At 38.3% G+C, this 15,982-nt stretch overlaps 1 protein-coding gene across 8 annotated transcripts in view; it reads right to left on the reverse strand.

Annotated features, from left to right (window-relative positions):
* Nucleotides 1-4,188: 4,188 nt before the first annotated feature.
* CTNNA2 (catenin alpha 2) overlaps nt 4,189-15,982 on the reverse strand; it is a 1,154,891-nt gene continuing 1,143,097 nt past the window's right edge. For 7 of the 8 annotated variants that reach the window (XM_030921682.1, XM_030921679.1, XM_030921677.1 and 4 more), the window contains one exon: nt 4,189-5,460. In XM_030921682.1, coding sequence (XP_030777542.1) covers nt 5,173-5,460 — 288 coding nt within the window. In that variant the 3' untranslated portion in view covers nt 4,189-5,172. The remainder of the gene's footprint in view (nt 5,461-15,982) is intronic. The other variant, XM_030921680.1, reaches the window with a different exon arrangement.

Raw genomic sequence — 15,982 nt, forward strand, 5'->3', positions numbered from 1 at the left:
TCTCAACTTCTATGAAGTCATTTCTTTTAGCTTTTGCATGTGAGTGAGAACAAGTGCACTTGTTCTTATTATGATGACATTTTATTGGTGCAGGGACACTTTTATTATATAGTGCCCTCGTCTTTTGTAACAGTTTTGGCTTAAAGTCTATTTTTGTCTGATATTAATATCACCACCTCTGTTCCCTTTTGGTTACTATATTTATGAAATATCTTTATTATTTCACTTTCAATCTAATGAAGTTCCTAAATCCAAAGTGAGTCTCTTGTAGACATATACTTGAACATTTGAAAAAAACAGCTACCTATGCCAATTTTGTGGATTGGCTCATCCAAGGGAAGACATTCACTCATCAGCATGGTGTGAAAACTAATGCCTTTTCAGGTAATTTCTAAACATATGTATTTACTGAGCCTCTGTGTGTTCTTCCTCCTTCCCCCAAGTCCCTGTATACACAGCTGCTTTTAAATACCCTATTTTCCTTAAGAGTCTTAGTTCTGATTCTTTTCAGGACCTTAAGTCTTCTATTGTATTCCTCGGCCTCTACTCTGTTGCCTCCAGGACCCCACAAGTCTTGGATTCCCCAAAGCTTTAATGTGTTGTTGTGCCTATCCCCGCTTTCAGGGGAGAAATAAACTATTCCTCTAGGAAGCCACAAAACAGGAAGTTCTACTCTTTTTCTTCCATTGTAAAGGAGAAACTCGTGATAGAGACAGGAGACAGCCAAGGGTCCCTGGAGAAACCCCGACTTCAAGCCTAAAACAGCCTGAAAGCTGAAAAACTGGACTGCTGGTTGTGGATGACACTCCCACTTTCCCAACTGATTCTTTCTGAATAATGCCCACCTGCACACTGGGAGGATGGGGTGGAGCCTCAGAAGTTCGTGCCCTTTGCATGGGGGAGGAGCGTGGTCTTGCCTGTTCCTGTGTGGTGACCTGGGATTCAATCAGTGAGGCAGGAAACCTGCAATCAGGACTCTCTCTGGCTTTGCTGAGAGTTGCTCTTTCCTTTTTTCTTTTCACCCAGTACACTCTGCCCTACTCACCCTACAATGTGTCCGCGTGCCTAAATTTTCCTGGTCGTGTGAAAAGAACCTGGTTTCTTCTATAACACTAGGAATTGAGTGGCTTCCCTCCTGAACATGCCAGGGAGGGGGTGGGGGCACAAGTGAGCAGAAATGACCCCAAATTTCCTACCGTGTTGAGTGTGGCTTTCTCTTGATGGACATTATCTTAGTTGCTGCAAATTGTTAACTGTTTCTAAAGTTTCCATAAAGCTATTGTGGTTAATATGTTGTTTACTTTGTGTTTCCATGAAGGAACAAGGACCTGAAGCTTCCTAGTCCACCATCTTTCTGATATTACTCCACTACTCTAGTATATTTTTGTCAACATTTTTCTATATATTTTTTTCCTCTCATTACCTCTAAATGATGCCACAATGTTCAAGAGTAAGCACTGGCCTTTTTAATTGGGTTAATGTGTGATGACACAGCAATAAAAAATCAAATCACTTATAATCTATGACCAGCACATTTAGGAATTATAATTTATCAATTCAAATGACAATATTTTGGTATGCTTATTTAGCTTAAGGATTCTGCTATACACATTACTTTATAGATCTTTATGCCTCACATGAATAAAAGGTGTCCTACACATAACTAATGCCCCAAAATTGATGACCATCATGATGGCATTTGTGTAGTCTATTTCCCCATGGGCTCAAATCATAACCAATTGCTTAGAGAGTTGACTTCTAAGAATCAAGTTGAGTTTATAGTTTTCAACATTTAATGGGATAAAAACTACAAATCGTCTGTAGATATCTTATGATTTCCTGGATACTTTGGGTCCTTAGAAGAATATAACAATTTTGGCTTCCAAAACATCAATCTTAGAACAGTGGGTATAGGAAACAGATTTATATAGTTTCCTCCCATCAGGAGGATCCATCCTGCTGCAGCCAAAAATGCTTCTTTAGAAAATACCTGCAAGTATTTGCTTAGGAATTCTATGTTCCTCAAATATACCATTCTAGTCCATCTTAAAATATCAATTTAATTATTCCTATTTTCTTATTCTTTAATCTCCCTGAAGAAAGTATATACTATAATAGTTCTTTCCCTATATATAGTTATTCAAGAAGTCACTGAAAATCCTTCTGACGTTTCTATCATATATGCCTCTTCTCTCAGCCCCTTTCAGCTCTCATCTCCCCACACATCATTAATTTCAGTGTCATCATCCCACTTAAAAACTCCACCTTTCCTATTGGGTAATGGTCACCCTCCTTTATGACCTTCCTAGTTTAGTTTCAAACTACATGTCCACATTTATACCCCTTAATCTCCTTGATAAATCCTGTGTTCCCTCTGACTACACTTGTCTTCACATATTAAACTAAGCTGTTCTTCCTTAGATGTCAAACTATCACCCCTCTTGCCAAATTTGCTGATTTATAATTTTCATTCATTCAGAATGTATTTATTTTCTCATTTCCAAGTCCTGCCTCTTCCATTATTCTTACCCAACTACTTTAGTCTTCAATGGGTTTGACTTTACTAGGACCACACAGTAATTTCTCTACCATATTCATTTGGTACTTTGAGTATGATTTCTTGGCACTTTTTTTTTTTTTGTCTATGTGATATGTTCTCAATTAGATTGCATTTTTCTTGAGGACAAGAAATTTACCAACTTCTTTATTGCTTTAATGGTTTCAGCTAAGTGTCTATATTTAATTATCTTTCTGAAGTTACTGTTTTCCTTGATCACAAAAGCAATGATGGATAGTGACGATGCTTATTCAGTAAGCACTGAAATCAGCATACACACACACTGTTCATAAGCATGCATTGAAACATTTAATGTTTTATAGGTCAAAGTCAAGGGCATTCTCTATATATTCCTCTGATACCTACTGGCTATTTTTCAGGATTTGCCAAGAAACTTTTAAAACGCAAAACTTCTTGGCTGGTCTGCAAAATATTTGACCCAATAAATAATAATGTATGAATCCAGAAAGTTAATTATGCTAATTACATTTCCTTTGGGGACTTCTGAATGGCATTGGGTTGACTCTTTCTATAGGACCATCATCACTAGATTGATGTACTTTTCTTTCCTGTCTTTAACCCCTTAATATTTCTATTTCCCTAGATCCTGTGGAGAAGGGGGGGCTAAAGAGATCTTTCCATTTCTAAAGCATCTGTTAGGGAGGAGAGGAACAGAGTGAGTGGCTCTTGTCAGGAAAAACTTCTCAAAAGGGTATTTTTATCGCTGTTTTGGAGAAATTCAGATTCCTTAGATCAAAAATAAGCTGCCAAGAACACACTTTGTTCTTCAGGTCAGTGGGCAAAAATGGCATTCTGGTTTCTTATTACGTCATGGTTATGTGCTAACAGGAAAAGTCACCCATATGTTTAACTAGTGGTGCGGTGCACTCAACCTAGAACCTGGCTCAGTTAAGGCCTTCTTTAAATATCTGTGAGTGTCAGTGGCACCCTCTGAAGGTTTATGCAAATTAATGAAGCAGGCTAGCTATCTGTGATCTAATGATTAGTGTTGAAAATCAGTGTACAGCTTCTGTGGTGGCTCCTCTATTGAAATGTTCTCAGTCTTGGTGGTGCTTTTTTCGGGAGTAGTAAGCAGTGGTTTGAGCAGAATCATTTCTTAATAAAATTTTAGATTAAGCTTTTTCTCCTTCCACACCTCCCTTATAGCTCCTTCCCTTTGGGATCTTGCATGTAAGCTTAGGTGTTCATGACTCCCAGTGTGTTATCACTTTGCTGAGAAAGAAACATGGGTATTTACCAGAAGTCTTTTGGAGACATAGTAATGTGAAAACTTGTAGGAATCATTCCAATGAGAGGAGTTTGCAGAATTCAGGTGACTGGGGGCCTTTTCCCCATTTCTCAGTTCATAGCTGAAATACTATCACCACTTTTTAATAATGGGACAGAGGTCCTGTTTTTCCAGCTTAAAGGGGAAAAGTCTAAAATGAATAAAATATTTTGAAATTAATTGGCTTTTCTATTAAAAAGACTGTCATTTTCAATGCAATATGAAAGTGAATGAAGACAAATGGAAAAACCACAAAATAAATATGTGAACTCTAAAAAGGACAGAATTATTTGGATATCATCTATTTTATCCCTAATCTAAAAACAAACCAAAACATAATGCATTTTTAATGAATTTTCAGGAAGATACTCTAATCTTTATTAAGTACATACTTAAAAAAAGAAAACATACTTGAGATGTCAAGATTAAATGTGTTTATTTCGAGTTAGTGAATACAATGGTATATTAGATACCAGCACTCCAAGCTACACCTATGTATTTGCCTCTAACTTTCACACATTGTCAGTTTCCTTCCCTCTAATATTCCACCACTGGGCCTTCTATTTCTAGCAAAATCATAGTTCAAATTAAAAAAAAAAAAAAAAAAACAAAGAAAGCAAGATTGGTCACCGTATTGTGCTTCCAGTGCCCCCAGAAGGATTTTAATTGTCTCAAATAGATGTTTATTGTTTTCAGTAAAGGGGGAAAAAAAAAAAAACCATGATCACTAGTAATGGCACAACTAGAAGAGAAAACAGAATGCAGATTAAAAGAAGCATTTTAGGCTGGACTAGTTAATTTCCCCTCAGTTAAAAATCGACATAATATCACGGATATAGACTTCAAGGTTAAATTGTTCAATTCGTGGGCCACACACTTAAGCGTATTGGCTAGTACATTTTTGCACTGAAACAGAAGCAATACAAGTTTTATGTTCTACCATTACACTTCCAAATTTTTCACTTATGAATATACCTGCCAACCTAATGATTCTTGCATGCATTAGTTTGCTTTTGTAGAGTTAAGTTTATTTTCCCCATCCCTCCCACTCCCATAAATGTTGCGCCAATGCGAACTCTGTGCCCAATTTTATGAGAATATTGCAAAGGACAGCTCTGTGCCACCTCAGTACAGGAATGTCCTGTCTCCTTCCCAGGCTACAGATGGATCAGTAGTATTGATCTCATCTCATCGTACATGCAAACAGACACTGTTCCCTTAATTTCCCCATGCCAGAGGCATACGAGCCGGCAGGTATGCATACAAAAATGGAATTAAAAAGAAAAAGAAAGAAAAGATAAAAGCTTTCTTGTTAAAACCTATCGTCCTAGAAGGAATCCATTGCTTTGAATTCACTTAAAGCCTGTACAGGCGAAATGTGTTTCTTCTGAGAACCTCGTCGAACTCGTGTCTGGAATTCTTCAGGCTTTTCTCTTTTCACAAGGGGCTTCTTCTCTGGAGCCTTCATCTTCCAAGACACAACAGGTGAGTTGACAGCTGCTGTCCCATAGACCTTCTGGTATTTGGTTGAGGCCACATAGGATGCTTTCACCGTGAGGACAACAGCATTCATCAGGTTTTTAGCTGCCTGGATAAGCGATGTGGCACTGTCCAGCTACAGTGGGAAAAGAATGAGATACATGTGGGTCAACGGAAGCCCCAAATTCACAAGAGGGTGATGTACTTTCACAGTTAAAACCAAGTTTTCCTTGTGCAAATAAATAGTATTGCTGAAAAGGAGCAAATTATCACAAGTTAAGGTTTCTAAAATCTCAATACAGCTAATGGCAAAGCCCTCATCTTAACAGGAATTCCAAGGTAACAGAAGTTTTCCAAAGTGGAACATCTCATATTATTACATTAGGGTAATTAGCAATGGTGACAATTACTCAAATGTTGGACAAGCATTTGGCAGACACTAAAGAAGCAAAGTTTTAAGGGGTTACATCTCAATTTTATGGCCCGACCAATGGAAGTATCTATCTATAGGCTATTTCTACATCTTGCGCTCAGGGTTGGTGAGGATACGGTCATTTAAGCAGAAGAACAGTCCATGGGTGCTCTTGCTTCTATGAGGTGTTAATTGAGCTTGGAGTATCAATTTAACTATTTATTAACAGGTCCTGAATATACCTTCCATATAAATAGTGATATTATGTCAGGATCTCATAGCATTCAGTGAAACCCTCCCATCCATGCATTAATGAAATATTGAGTACTTATTATGTGCCAAATACTATGATAAGAAATTTGTATTTTCCCACTTAGCTCTCGTTAACAACTCTATGATATAGGCCTTATTGTCATGCCCTTATAGAATGAGAGAGCTGATACAGGCAGAGGTCCAGTAGCTAGCACAGGTTTTAGTCTTTAAAACCTGTGTTACTACTCATCTATACTGCCACTCTGTTGGATAGGATGGCTTTTAAAAATGCCATGACAAGTCATAATTTGAGAATAGGTTTAGAGGCCCATCACAAGACTTTCAGGCCAGGAATATTTTGGGTTACCTTTTTTCTGTCTTTAGTTAGTGTGATGAGTACTGTATACTAGATCATCCAATATGTGCTTCAACCTTCTTTTTGTTCACTGCCTGGGCATAGATGGTGGGGTTACATCTCAATTTTATAGCCCAACCAGTGGAAGTACCTATTTATCTACACACTATTTCTATATCCTGAGCTCAGGATTGGTGAGGCTCAACAATGTATCTCCTAGACTCTCCTTCAGCCAGGATTCTACATGTGACCTAGTGAAAGAGAAGAATTAACAGCTGAACTGCAAATATTATTCCAGCCTCAGGGATGTTTGAGCATTGTCTGATCTTTCATCAAACTTCTCATAACATCAACTAACAAAATATATCAATTACAATTAACTGAAGGAAGCAAAGATGTTCCTAAGTATGCTGTTCCTAGTTGTAGAGATTATTTGTTGTGTAGCCTGTAATTCATGAACTGTAGCTGCATTAAGGCTTCTGGGGGCTAGGTGACTAAGAAAGTGTTTAAACAGAGACTGTAGATTTTATGGTTCTCCCAGCTGACGTAATTCACTTAAGCTTTGTGTGTCATTTCTTATTAACAAAAATATGTCCCATGCAGTATTGAGGTTATCAGAAGTTGCATCTAACACCACTGTGATACTGTTCCTTTGGCTGCTTTTTTGTTCCATATCCCTTATTTAAGCTAAATTAATGTGCTGTGTTTTAAAACATGTCAATCAAATGAGTTCAATTTTTCCATCACCAGAAAAGCTTGTAGTCTGACCAACGGGGAAAACAATGGAAGATGTTTTATATAATTGCTTTGTGAATTAACTCAACCAAATGGATGGAGTAACCCACTTACTTGATCACTTCTATTATGCCATACAAACTGTACATATACCAAAATCACTGCTTAACCCCATACTGTTTAGTTTATACAGCCTAAATTTCTAAAGATAATTAGGGAAAAGCAAACTCTAGGTTATTCTTGTTAACAGGAGAGAAGCCACGCATGAATTAGTGGGGTGGTTCTCAAAGCCTGGTCCCTGAGGTGCAAGAGGATCAGCATCACCTGGGAATCTGTTAGAAATCACATTTATCAGGCCCAATCCAAAATGTACTGAATCAAAACCTTGCAGTCTTTGCTTTAACTAGCTAGCCATCCAGGGGGTTCTGATACTTGCCAAAGTTTGAGAACTACTGGATTAATGAAACCTAAAGACTGTCTTGATGGTTTACTTTATCCAATGATTTCAGGACTTCTGTCATACACAAGTTTGGTAATATCATAGCCAGTTATCTCACTGAATTTTACTTTTTTGTCTTTCCCATCTTAGCCCCAGGTAGAAGTGTAAATAATGAAGGACAGAGATGAGACAACGAAATGTCAGAAACAATCAGCAGCAGGTAAGTCATGGTTTCTTTAGAAGCTAAATACCTAACACCTCTGGCCAATGCACAGTTCTTTGTAAGTCTGTCAGGTTTCAAAAATGACTAAAGTTAATTCATAAAATTAGTTAATTCTGTTGTGTGCTATGAGTAAATAAAGGGTAAAATATGACAGGGACGTTTGGTTGATTTGCTTTGGGCAACAGAATTAGTAGAAGTAGAACAAGCTGATACATTGCTACTAAATGGTCCCCAAAGAGTGTCTCTTGGGAGAACTGAGTTGCTCTGAAGAGAAGGGATTACAAGTAAATTTGGAGATTTTTACCACAGATTCCATTTTCAGATAGATGGTGTTTAATTCTGCAGCAAAAATACCAGAGCCTGCCTCTTCCTTCAGAACCCCTTTGCTTTTCAAGCCTGATGCAGGAATCCTGTAAATAAACCTAATACATAGTTTGAGAGTGAGAAAGCTTTGAAACATTAAGTCAAGAATTTTGTTCAAGCCGCCTGCTAAGGCAGATCTTGAATTTGTAGCAAGGTAAAGTGAGAAGGTGAGAGATCCAGCCAACTAAACTGGAACAAATATTTCCAAAAACAAAAAGTTGAATTTCCAAAGGTTACATTTTGCCCTTTTTTGTAGACCCACTTTCAGATTTAGATCATTATCGGCACAATCACAATTCTTTCCGATTTAAAATGCGTTTCCAAAATGGTACCAAAACTCTGCTTTCTAATTGGCAAGTGTTGGCTAAAAATTCACTTCCTAAAGAAAAGATACTAGAATAAAGCTGCATGGCAAGATTTTTTAAATACAAAGCTTAGGAACACTTATTTAACATCACTGCATTCTATTTTGTGACTTACAGTGAATATGTATATGTGAAGTTTTCAAAATAATCAAAATTCAGTGAGCACTTACTACTCGCCTGACATTGACTGAGTCCTTTTAATTGTGTGATTTAATTTTCAAAAATTCTTGAAGTAGGAATGATTATTACTCCCCATTTAAAAAGTGAGGAAGTTGAAGCTTAGGGAAGTAACGGAAGTTGTCCCTGCAGTCATTGGCAAAGTAGGGGTTAGGACCAGTACCATCTCTCTCCAAAGCCCACTCATCTGAACCCCATCATGGAGCAATATTCCCCCAAAACATCACTTTATCTCTCAGGTCTTGTTCTTTAGTTATTACCTATCCAAAATGAACTCGTTTTTACGAATGAACAGGCTGGAAGCCTGTCCTCTAAACCGGGCAACATCCTTTTAACATCATGGCTATGTCTGACAAGTGCCTCATCTCTCCCAATCTGTGATTCTTTGTCTCATCCTCACAGCCCAAATCCTCACTGAGTAGCCTCTGGCCTCAGGTATGTTGCTGCCTAGAGCTCAGCCCTTTCTTGTTCTTCCTGGCCTCGAGTCACCCTTATGGAAATAGAGACTGGAATCTGATCTTTGCTAATTTGTCCCATTACTCTGAAGCACATTTATACTAGGCAGGGCTCAGCTACTCTTATTAGTCAGCTAATCCTTTACCTGGTCCAGTGTTGCTAGTTTTAAAATGGCATCAAAATTCAACCACCTCTCAGCCCTTCCTCAAGCTGACCTGAATAAGACATATCCACCTTTTCCTAGTTAAGGGTCTTTTGTATTCTTATAGGATATCTCATTAAGTTCCTGTATCTAACCTAAGAGAAACTGCTTATTTTCAGCTAGTTTAAATAAAAACAAGAGCATACATTTAACAAATTAGACCATGTGCTGTTTTCTGAACTAGTTTCCTGAGTTTCATTTAATCTCACAACCAGCCCTAAGACAGGTAATAGTATTCTGACCAATTGAGACTTAGAAGCATATAGCTTGCCCATTATCACACTGCTAACATGTGGTGAAGCCAAGATATAAACCCAGGCCATCTAACCACTGAGCCCATGCTCTCACCATTCCTCCATGCTATTTCCCAGAGCCATCCAGAGCAGATGAATCCTCAGCCCTCAAAATCTACTAAGATCTGCTACACTCATTCTCCCTATTCCATCCCATGGGTGTCTGCTGTCCCTAACCACAGGAATTAGACTTCTCCTAATTGTTATGATTATTTTAAAATATCAAAATATTATATTTAAAAGAAAACAGATGTTTCCTCACATCTTGTGCTATTATAGTCCATGAGAAGAAAATAGGGGCAGGAGAGCTGTTTTATAGGCCTTTCTATAGGACATTGTCTTTTTTTTCCCCGCCTCTATTCCTACTCTTCTTAATACCACTCAACTTCTAATAGAGTTCTGCTCTCTATACTCCCCTCATTTTGTATTTTGAATGGGCAGAAAGACTGGAGCAAAGACTTATCTGAATTGTGACTCTTTCATTTATTGATATTTGTGTAGCCTAATTCCTTATATCATCAAAGCTGAAAAACATCATAAGTATTTGAAATGACTCTTGTACAGCTTATGTTATCAACTGAATATTTGTGAAAGCCTATGTCCTTAGCTGCATGCTACTTCATTCACACAGGACTTATGTTGCAACAGGCGTTCAGTTTCAACAGAAACAGAATTCGACTGCAGAAGTCAACTACATTCTTTCAAAGGAAAGTGCAACTACACCTCTTGAAATGCTGAATTATCACTGACTTTTTATCCTCCAGTGTATCCCTACATTTTTCCATCTACACATTCATCCAAGTATTTCTTCAGATGCCTATTGAATACTTTTTGCCAACTACTGTGCTTAAGTGTTGGGTATGGAAACACAAATAGACAAAAGCACTGAAATACAAGAGCTCGCAGTACAATGAGAAAAACAGACACAAACTAAAGGTTTTAATATGGTATATAGTGTTTCAGTAGGATGCGAGATGCTAAATGTACAAAAGGAATAGGGATTTACCTTGAGTCAGGTAGGGATAGGAGAGGGGAAAAAAAGCTTCATTGTGGGCATATCTAAACACTCTTTAGTAAGAAGGTGTTGGTGACTGAATGGTTAACAGTGATAAGGAAGGACAATTCTCAAATACCTGACTAGTCCAACTTGGTATACATCAATGCTCTTAACTGAGATTGTGGAAATAAGAAGGATGTTGAAGTGCTGCAATGCTGAGTATAACTCTGGACATACTGAGTCTGAGTGTGTGTGTTACACTTAGGTGGTTTACCAGAGGGCCAATTGTATTTATGGGAGTAAATATGAAAAAATCACATTTTGCTTATATTGATCTTCCCAATTGTTTCATATATGGTGGTAGTCTGCATACTGTAGGTGTATAAAATATGTTTGATTTCATCCTTTCATATTCCTTATTGTTTTTACAAAGATTAAATAATACAATCTAAATCAAATATTAAATCCACACACCAGGCCAAAAGGTTCAATAAATTTACAAAAAAATTTCTCAGCCTAAGACCTTTAAAATCAATATTAATATCCTTTTAATAATCTAAGATATAATATCATCAACAAGTATTTTACTTGAATAGAAAATAACCTTCCTTGGTTATGTAGGAAATAGTTAAGTAATTAGCAGTCTTTTACCCTTCAGAATGGTGAACTTCCTGGGGTCAAATGGAAATCAAATAAATGCTATGTAGTAAAAGCTTGCTTTAAAAACAAATAATAGTATTGTCAAGAGTAAAAAATACTATAAACAGGTAGGGGACACATTGCAGACGATATCACATAGTAAATGTCTTAGAATGTTAATTTGTAGAGGCTGGGCATACGATTAAAGAAGAGAATTGGGATGTGAATGTGTGTTGCGAGTTCATACATTTACAATATGCATGGAGAGAGATCAATTTGCAGGTTATATGTCTTTTTTCAAAAATCTGATCATCTAGTAACAAAAATTAATGAAACAAATGGCAGTTCATGAAAATCCAAAGTACAAAGCAATCTGTCATTGGATTAAAAATAATGCAAATGTCATGGGACTGCTGGCTAAGCTAAATAGAATAAAATAAGCCAAATCCATGTGGAAGGTGATTTTGAAATAAAATAACTGAGGTGTTTGCTTTGATTCCTTCAAATGGCTTAGAAATATCTGGAAGAAGGAATCAGTTCCATCTGGGCCTTGCTATTTTATTTTCATTATTGTAAGTCAGAGCCAATAACACTAATGATTTTGATAATGCTAAAATATGTGTAAAGTCAACTTTAGCCTTTTGCAATATTTTAAAATGGGAATAACATGGCTTTAACATATAAGAACAAGAACGATTTTGATGGGGTTATTCTAAACATGTTCAGACCTAGAGTAGGTTTTCAGGGGAGGAAGCTGTGATGGGAGAATTGGCAATAAATTGAAAGCAAACACCTCAAGAAAACTGGAATCTTTCCACTGGAGCTGGTCATTTATTTATATTTAAACTGTTATCTCCCTCAAAGGAGTCACAAATTGCTTGCAAGGAAAAAAAATTTTTGCTACAAGTCAGCTTTGCTGTTAATGAATTGGAGGTTAGAAACCCAGAGCATTGGAGCCTATTATCCTCCAAGAAGAACATTTCATATTTTAAAAATCCATGAGGCTTTGAAGACATATTTGATGTCCTTAGAAACTGTGACACATTTGAAATACCTTGAAATATCTGTGTACATTTTCCAGAGTCTATATCCATAACACTTTTTAAAAAACTCTAGAAAGTCCAGGGTAATATGTAACTCAGGTAAACAAAGACATGGTGAAAAGGTTCAGCCTAATCGCATCTTTCCCCACTTAAGCTACCTCAGAATGTTTATATGCTCACAAAAAGACAATTTCCTTGATAGCAAGCTCTCAATTCTCTGTTGGAGTCTACTTACTCTTTCTCATCAAACAAACTGTCATCCATAGTGTCCATGGCAGGCATTATTAATCAATCAGGCACCTTGCTCCCTCAGAATCTGCTAAATAGCGTGGGAAAGGAAACTTATTTACCTCTCAAGAGGGCACATTTTAACAGGGTTGTCCAAAAAAACTTGATTCTATTTATGGCACAGATACATCATCCATTGTATCGCTACTTGTATATTTGAATTAACTTGTTTGATTTCTATTGTTTTCTTTACTAGCTATCAAATATTGTTTGATAGTGACAATTTTTTTTGAGATGTTGTCTTGCTGTCACCCAGGCTGGAGTGCAGTGGCACAATCTCAGCTCACTGCAACCTCTGCCTACCAGGTTCAAGCAATTCTCCTGCCTCAGCCTCCTGAGTAGGTGGGATTACAGATGTGTGCTGCCATGCCTGGCTAATTTGTGTGTTTTTAGTAGAGACTGGGTTTCACCATGATGGTTAGGCTGGTCTTGAACTCCTGACCTCATGATCCGCCCACCTCGACCTCCCAAAGTGCTGGGATTATAGGCGTGAGCCACTGTACCTGGCCAACAAATATTTTTAGCTAAAAGATGTTGCGTTTACACTTTTGTTTCCACAGCTGATTTTTAGGGACATATTGTGCACTTTTTTGTACTAATACCATATTATAATTTGCTAATTAAGGAGAAGATTTAAGTATTAACAGAAATGCAAAACATTTAGGGGATTTTAAATCAGGTGATAAAAATTGGCTGCATATTTTAACAAGGAAGGATGGTGTTAGTAAAAGTGAGCATCACAGATATGTTGTATTTATTGTTTTTTTTTTTTTTTTTTTTTTTTTTTGAGACAAAGTCTCGCTCTGTCACCCAGGCTGGAGTGCTGTGGCCGGATCTCAGCTCATTGCAAGCTCCGCCTCCCGGGTTCATGCCATTCTCCTGCCTCAGCCTCCCGAGTAGCTAGGACTACAGGCGGCTGCCACCTCGCCCGGCTAGTTTTTTGTAGCTTTTAGTAGAGACGGGGTTTCACCGTGTTAGCCAGGATGGTCTCGATCTCCTGACCTCGTGATCCGCCCGTCTCGGCCTCCCAAAGTGCTGGGATTACAGGCTTGAGCCACCGCGCCCGGCCGTATTTATTGTTATAAAAAACAAAACAAAACAAAACTTCAAGGCTGGGCATGGTGGTTCATGCCTATAATCCCAGCATTTTAGGAGGCCGAGGTGGGCGGATTACTTGAGGCCAGGAGCTCGAGACCAGTCTGGTCAACATGGTGAAACCCCATCTCTACTAAAAATACAAAAATTAGCCAGGCGTGTTGGCAGGTGCCTGTAATCCCAGCTACTGGGGAGGCTGAGGCAGGAGAATCACTTGAACCCAGGAGGAGGAGGTTGCAGTGAGCTGAGATGGAGCCACTGCATTCTACCCTGGGTGACAGAAAGAGACTGTGTCTCAAATAAAACCACATTAAAAGAGTTAATATTGCAACACATACTGATCCCTGATAAGTGAAATTCTATGTGATAACTTCTGAAGAGTTTCTAATTCCAAGGGTATTCCCATTTGACAACAGGATTTGTAAAGCAAATATTTTCCAGCTCTAAGTAATGGATCAATTACACAGAAAAGAGGACGAGAGGTCTGTTACCTTTCCTTCAGGGCTTCCTTTAAGTAATGCCAGAGAATCAGCCAGTGCTGAAGGCCAGTTGTTAGGAAATCTGCATGGAATGGCTCAAGATTAAATTGGCAAAGACCTTAGCAGAAAGGCACTGCAGGCTCAGTCAGGCTAAGAAAAATTTCTCAGCCTTGCTGAGAAATTTACCAATTGGCTCTCTGGTAACTTTCTCAACTGGACATATTTGTGTCTTCATTTTTAATTCATTTAGGTAGGTAGTAGTGCTTCATAGTTGGCCAGTCCACTGATTAACTGTCTTCATTTGCATTTTTTCAATTATAGGTAAGTAAACCTTGGGGACTCCCATGAAAGCTTAATTATAGTCAACAAATTTCCTAAATATGGCTTAGAGCCATTTTTTTTTTCTCACCAATAAAGGCAGAACAGTTTTTGCTCAACCCAAAACAAGGCATTCTTTCTAACATGGAAATCTTGAAGATAAGTGGGAGTGCTGACAGGTTGGCCCTTGGAAAGTTAGGAACAGAGACACCTGTTCCTCTAACCAGTCTCCGCCTTCTTTTCCTATACTTCTTCTTTCCTTGCTTCCTTTCAACACCCTCCCTTATCCCAACCCTTCAGGATCTCCTGCCAGAGACCTCCTCTAAGTTATTGGTTTCCATGTAACAAAAAACTCATGAGGAATTATGCAACAAAGAGAAGAGCCAACAGGCTTTCAGGCACCTCCCATAATTGGGAAATATTCTTGGGCAGAGAGACAGTCCTTATGTCACATGAATACGTAAGGCATTAACTGTTCATCTTGTCATCCCTGATTCTGTGCATCAGCATGTCTTGATCACCCAAGGTTTATGTCTTATAAATAATTCTGCAAGGAGCTAAGCCTCCTTTTTACCTTACCGATAGGAGAGCCAGCTAGCAGAGCATCAACCCCTTTGATCCCTCTATTTCCACCTTTCTCCCTCCCTAGGTGGTATCATCATGACCATAAGACAAATGTAAGAGGAACCATTGTCTAAGAACCCAAGAGAAGTACATTTTCATAAAGTGGATCAAAGTGCCACTAAATGACTCTGCTCGTATGAAAGTGGTATCTGCTGCTAAGTACTGAAGGCCATTTAATAACTTGCAAAATGGCTCCTACCCTCCAGCATGCAATGCATAATCACTGAGAGAAAAGTAGACTAGACGAGTCAAAGGCTGTGGTTTGGGTGCAGGTTGGTGGAGTACTGTGCCTGGAAAATGAGCAAAATCTGAAGATCCAGAATGATTCTTCCTCATTTTTTCACTTCCCTTCTCATCTAAGCCCTAGGAGCTATGTCCTAATGTGGCATTATTCAGGGAATGTAAACACCCATGCAGGCTGTGATCCTCTCCTCATCAGGTGTCTAGAAATAGCTAGCCAAAGTCTCTGTTGCTACTGAGGTCCAGGATGAGGAGAGAGCAGAGCAATTCCGTTCCCATTGAGTGTTTGCTGCCTCTCCTTGGGACCCCAGCCCCTTTTGTGTGATCACCTCTTCCCCACCTCTTTCTTCCTCTCCTGTGCACTCTCTGTCTCTCGTAATACATTCTTACATGCATGCTTTCATCTGTCCTACCTTAAAGCCTGAGTTCAAACCTTGATTGGATGGATCACTAACTATAAGATCTTGAACAACCACTAAACTTACCTCTACCTCATAAAACTTCTTTAAAAGTAAAAATGAAAATGGCACTTTCTAGTCTTATAAAACATTAAATGAGATAATGTTACTGAAGTTGAGTGCCTGGCACATGATAAGCCCTTAACAAATCTCAGCTTTTATTATTACTGTGACCCACCTTTCCTTAAATCACCAAGTGAGTCCA

The sequence above is a fragment of the Rhinopithecus roxellana genome, chromosome 17, assembly GCF_007565055.1.
Source record: "Rhinopithecus roxellana isolate Shanxi Qingling chromosome 17, ASM756505v1, whole genome shotgun sequence".
Lineage (NCBI taxonomy): Eukaryota > Metazoa > Chordata > Mammalia > Primates > Cercopithecidae > Rhinopithecus > Rhinopithecus roxellana.